General features: G+C 43.6%; 1 protein-coding gene across 1 annotated transcript in view; it reads right to left on the reverse strand.

The window, feature by feature from the left end:
* Positions 1-5,766, reverse strand: part of LOC137378592 (dynein axonemal heavy chain 5-like) — a 334,675-nt gene extending 328,909 nt beyond the window's left edge. The window contains exon 1 of the mRNA XM_068048894.1: positions 5,685-5,766. Coding sequence (XP_067904995.1) covers positions 5,685-5,705 — 21 coding nt within the window. The 5' untranslated portion in view covers positions 5,706-5,766. The remainder of the gene's footprint in view (positions 1-5,684) is intronic.
* Between the last annotated feature and the right edge of the window lie 234 nt (positions 5,767-6,000).

Raw genomic sequence — 6,000 nt, forward strand, 5'->3', positions numbered from 1 at the left:
TTAATCATCGCCATTTGAGGTCATGAAACAAATTTTATCTTTATAATCACCATTTAATAAGAAAGCTAATATGAGCCCTCTGCAGGGTGTATACACTTAATGAAACCAATGGCACTCAACATCAAATCTAATTGTACCAACAGAATTACTGTTGCACAATAATTGCTGGAAAACAATGATAATGAATAGGGACCTGACAGCAATGTGTTGCCTCCCTGTGTAAAATAAAATGCCACACGGCCAACCACATTTTACATCCATAAGTTAAAAATATACAAATTAATTTGTGACCTAGGTTAAGGAGAAGGATACAAATCAACCAGGTTTTTCCTTCTGCTTGTTATCCAATAACATCTGCAGGAAACTGTTTATGTGTGGGTCTACACTGAGGGTTTATCCTGAATATTTTCCTGGGGTTCAATGTCACTGGCCACTCCCGTAAGCAGACCTTGGGTACCCTATGGACCAGACTTTGTCATTACCTACATTATTTCTAGGTAAATATAGCAAGATCCAGCAATTAAACAAAAGACCTTATTAGGTCTTATTAGACATAACATCAGCCACTACATAATATTCCTAACCTGAGTAGGGAGAAAAATTAACATTCCATCAGACTGCAGCTTAGGCTGCAAATCATTGGAAAAAAGCATTGAACATTAAGCAGGTAAACAAACAGAGTAAGTATAACCAATACATCTACATTAAAAACTTTGTTTTTCTCCACAAAACTCTATTAACAACAATGGCTCATCTCCTGCACAAAACTTCAACATAAAACTAATCCTTGGTACTTAGTCCCTTACTTTATATGTAGCTTGTTACCATAGTCTCTGATTAGCCTTGTACCCCAACAGTCTTGAACTCCTATCTTGCTACAATACCTACCAAGATGTAGTTCTAAATTTCCAGAACAAATGGACATTAAAAGCTGTATTTCTCATTAATATAGTTAGATGATCAGCCACTAACAGCTTCCAGATATCAAGAATATTTGTTGGCCAAGGTAATAATCTCAATTACCCTTTGAAGCTCAAGACCTGTAACTGTAGGATATCCACACCTATTAATAGAGCTATTATGGACGTTGCTAGACAGGATAACACTAATGGCTTTGAACTCAACAGACCTGAGTATCAAACTACAACAACAACAAGAAATGCTGGAATCACTCAGCAGGTCTGGCAGCATCTGTGGAAAGAGAAGCAGAGTTAACGTTTCGGGTCAGTGACCCTTCTTCGGAACTGACAAATATTAGAAAAGTCACAGATTATAAGCAAGTGAGGTGGGGGTGGGGCAAGAGATAGATATCTCTTGCCCCACCCCCACCTCACTTGCTTATAATCTGTGACTTTTCTAATATTTGTCAGTTCCGAAGAAGGGTCACTGACCCGAAACGTTAACTCTGCTTCTCTTTCCACAGATGCTGCCAGACCTGCTGAGTGATTCCAGCATTTCTTGTTTTTGTTTCAGATTTCCAGCTTCCGCAGTATTTTGCTTTTATTTGAGTATCAAACTATGTTTGTTCCATATATTCCATCTATTAATGCCTACAAAATGGCCTCCAGTCTATCAGACTGTCAGCTGTATTCTTTGCAATTTGCTGAATCAACTAACAGTACTTAATTTTAACCTTGTGTTTACTGTGGCCAGCAATGTAGAATTCAATAAATAATCCATTGTATACAAATTCTCTGTATTTGTCACATTAGGCATTTTGTTTTAACAGGATTGGGCTGGACTTTGACTGCTGCACCCACCCCCCCCCCCCCACCAAGTAAAATGAATCACTTGCCAACACCTATTGTATAGGGTCACATGTGAAGCATGACCAATTGGGCCAGGTGCTGGCAGATTCCAGCATGGGTCAACATCTACAGGAGACAAGGAAAGAAAATTGTGAGGAAGAGGGACACTTTACTGATCTTACTTAACTCACATTGTTAACATTAGCTTCAAAAGTTGGTTTTACATTTGATTTTGTGGCGGGACTCAAAAAATTGATCACTTTTACACGGTAAATCAACAAGGACCTGCATAGAGATGAATTGTCTGATCTGTGACACTGGTACACCAATCATGGCTGGGTGAGATCATGGGCAGGATTTTCCCTCAGGGGGCAGAAAACAGAGGTTTGCACTGTTTCTGGGTCCCGAACACGAGCCCCCGGGGGAGGGGAAACAGTCACTCTTTGTGATTTTCCCCAGGGCAGCCAACTAATGGCCAGAGGGTGACTCGCCATCAAGGTGGGCTCTCGAAGCTGGAGGGCCAATCAGAGGCCTTCCACCTTGAAAGTGCAGCAGGCTGCAATAGAGGGTAAGTAAGGGAGTGGGCACTTCAAAATGGAAACGAAAATGGTGACCGCTTTGCAGAACTCCTCCACTCACTCTGCAAGTATGACCCGAGCTTCCAGTTGCTTGTCATTTTAATACACCACCCTGTTCTCACACCCACATTTATGTCCTTGGCCTGCTGCAGTGTTCCAGTGAAGCTCAACACAAGCTCGAACAACAGCATCTCCTCTTCTGATTAGGCATGCTACAGCCTTCTGGACTCAACATCGAGTTCAACAATTTCAGAGCATGACTGCCAACTTTTTTTTTTAAACCATGTACATGTTTTAAACTTGTTTTCATGTTTTTGCTTTCAGACTGAGCTGTTCATTATTCTGCCATTTACCCTCTTTGTCTTTTACTGCAAATATAGCACTCCCTTTGCCTTTTATTCTGTGACATCTCTGTCATTTAGGCTGGGATTTTATGAGGCCCCCTGAGGCGAGGTCAAAGGCAAGGTGGGCACAGACTATTGCGACGGGTGGCGAGGGAAGCAGCAGGGTGGAGGGCCCGTTGCCTCCCCGTCACCCAGCGATCTTCCCGGGGTCGGGATAGGCCGACGACAGCCTACCCGCCCAGAGTCCAACTGAGGCCCTTAAGTGGCCTAGTAATTGCCAATTAAGGGCCTCTTCGCATCGCCACTGGGACCTTACCAGTGGCACGGGGGAGCCTCCGCTGTGGGGGGAGGACGCCTTGTAAACATAGAGCACCCTCCCTGTGGAGCTTGGGGTGGGGGAGGGGGTCCCTTCTTCATGGGTAATTTGTGGCCCATGGAAGATCCCCACCAGGACAAATTTACCCCCTGGGACCCCCGTCCCCCTGGACAGCACAACCACTCCCCAGCACCCCTGGCCGGGGCCTTCCACACTGGCCCCAGCGACCCACCTCACCTACTTCTGGTCCGGGGTTCCAGAGCTGGGCCTGGGTCCAAAGCCTCTGCAGTATCGGCAGTGGCCACCGCTTCCAGTGGCCTGCCGATACTGCTGAGCTGCCAGCCCTCTGATTGGCTGGCAGCTCTTGGAGGCAGGATCCCTAACCCTTTAAAGTATTTAAAGGGACAAGGATTCCGCCTCCTAAAATTTTAATTCAAAAAGACCAGAGGATCGCTCCGGAGGGGTGCGGGGGTCAAGAAAAGGCAGAGGCAGGGTTCCCCCTGACGTTTTGGCCTGGCACCGGAAGCCCCGCCTCCAGCACAAAACCTAGCCCTTAATCTCTCTTGTCTTCCACCCTATCTCACACCTTCCCTTTTGTTCTTTTTCTCCCCCACTCATTTCACTTGTTCAAAGCTTATCACATTTCTAACCTTTACCAGTTCTGATGAAAGGTCACCAACCTGAAATGTTAACTTTGCTTCTCTCTCCACAGATGCTGCCAGGCCTGCTATTTCCAGCACTTTCTGTTTTTACTTCAAAATGGAGGCCCCCTCTCTCTAACCTTTTTAATCTTAAATTAAAAAATGGATCTTGCAGCCAGGCCACCAATGTGCGGGTGGGTGGGTGGTGCCATATACAGGGAGGCCTACAGCTGCTCCTGCACCCAGGCAGGGTGGCAGGGCTTCTAAGTCTGCTGAAATGCTGGTACCCTGGTCTGCCAGTGGGAGACCACTTCCTGACAGCTAAACTGAGCCCCAGCGCCTGTGGGGACCTGGTGGGACTGGAAAAGCCCAGTTGTCCTCCTTTAATTGGCCACAATAGGATCTTAATGAACCGTGTTGGCAAAAATGGTCGAGAGGTAGGATGGAGCCAGAAAACCGGCACACCGGCCAGTGGGTCTATTTTTAACTCCTGCCCACCTCTATTCCCAGCCCCAGCAGGGACTCAAAATCCCGTTCAATTTGTCTGTAGTGTCATAAGCACCAATCGCTGTCAATTTTTTTTAGAAAATGAACTGGCAATGTAACTTGGTAACAATGTTCTGCGAACACTCAGTTGCTGGGCTTGTTAAACATCAGCATGAACATCAGAACAGGAGTAGGCCAATCAGCCCCTCGAGCCTGTTCTGCGATTCCATTAGACCATGGCTAATCTGTATTTTAACTCCATTTACTCACCATGGTTCCACATCCCTTGCCACCCTTACCTAATGAGATTTTAACTGACCTAGCCTCAACATCTTTTTGTGGGAGAGAATTCCAGATTTTTACTACCTTTTGTGTGAAGAAGTGCTTCTTGGCATCACTCCTGAACACCCTAACTCTATTTTAAAGGTTATTAGCAATGAGACACTCATATCAATCCTGGCTGCTACTAAAATAAAATCATCTTTAAGTAAAACTGCATGGCAAAACTTCAAAATGCACCATATTTGGCATGCACTGCAGTGCAGTTTCTTCCACAGTGAACATAGAACTGCTTCAAATGGAGTTTCCAAACGAAGCTGTACCAGGCATTGAAGCTATTAGTCAAACGCCCACACTGTAACATTCACACTTCTTCAATGGAGGTTAAAGTTCTATCTTTTTACCTGCAATGCTGATAATTTCTAACAACCATGGCACCCAAAAATGCTTCGAACACATCCAGAATTATTTCATGTATCCTGTGTAAATGTTTCAAAGTTTAATTCAGGCTTTACCACTTTTTGGAATCGCAGAGCTGCTTTAAGTCTCAATTGTCAAAGTGATATCTGGGACTTTGATGCCAAATGCAAATTACCACATAAAATGAACTTTCCTATTTCTTTCTTAACTAGCCGATGATAAAGAAAACCTGCCTAAAGATATGACTTACACACTGGATTTTAAGGTAAACGGACCAAGTAAATGTCCAACCCCTGTTTCTTCAAATTTTAGATAATGATGGTCACATTCCCCAACTGAAAGGCATTTGCCACAAAATGACAAGCTTCTCAATTTCTAAAATCAGGAAATAAACAAAGCTGTTAATTCTCATTCTGACCACCAAAACAATATGTCAAAAATCAGGATGCCTGTCACCTTGGTCTGCCACCCATTTTCCTCCAGAAATATAGATATTTTACTAATTTGTTTCTGAAACATCTTAAGTCAATCCTTTATGTGCCGCTATCGTAATATGCAGTTAATATGCATTTGGGATGTTATTTATTTTTAGCACAATTCTTGTATAATTCTCCTTTTCTTAGTTTTTGTTCCCTTGTATTCCCTGGTTTCTTCTGATTTTTCCTCTCATTCCATTCTGTTCTGTTCTTCTTCCTCTTGTAATTTTTTTCTCACTTCCCATTGTTCTATTTCTAGTTCTCCAGTTTCTCCTAGATCCTCCCAACTATCTTCCCTGCTGCTCCCCAATTTCCTCCACTCCTCTAGTTTCTCTCTATTCTGCCCACTTTTCTTTCTTTACCAATTCCTCCAGTTTTTATTTTCCCATTAATTACCTGCTTCTCCTTTGTTTCCATCAGGTGAGCAGGGAATGGAAGGTACACTGCTTCAGGTAAAATCCCACGTCCTTACAATTCTGGGCAGCCGGAACACAACTCAGAGCAAGTTCACAGTAGATGCATTACTGAGGTCACGACAGTCCTGGTGCTTTTCCTGTCGACTCCTTCTCATTTCAGAACAACTATTTACCTTTTTTAATACACATAATATACACAATTATCTCATTACTTAGGCTACTGGTGTATTTTGTATCAAACAGCATATGTTGGCCTAAGTAAGGCAGGCTTCAAATTCCCAGCAACTTTGGTTACT

The sequence above is a fragment of the Heterodontus francisci genome, chromosome 17 (assembly GCF_036365525.1).
Source record: "Heterodontus francisci isolate sHetFra1 chromosome 17, sHetFra1.hap1, whole genome shotgun sequence".
NCBI classification, from domain to species: domain Eukaryota; kingdom Metazoa; phylum Chordata; class Chondrichthyes; order Heterodontiformes; family Heterodontidae; genus Heterodontus; species Heterodontus francisci.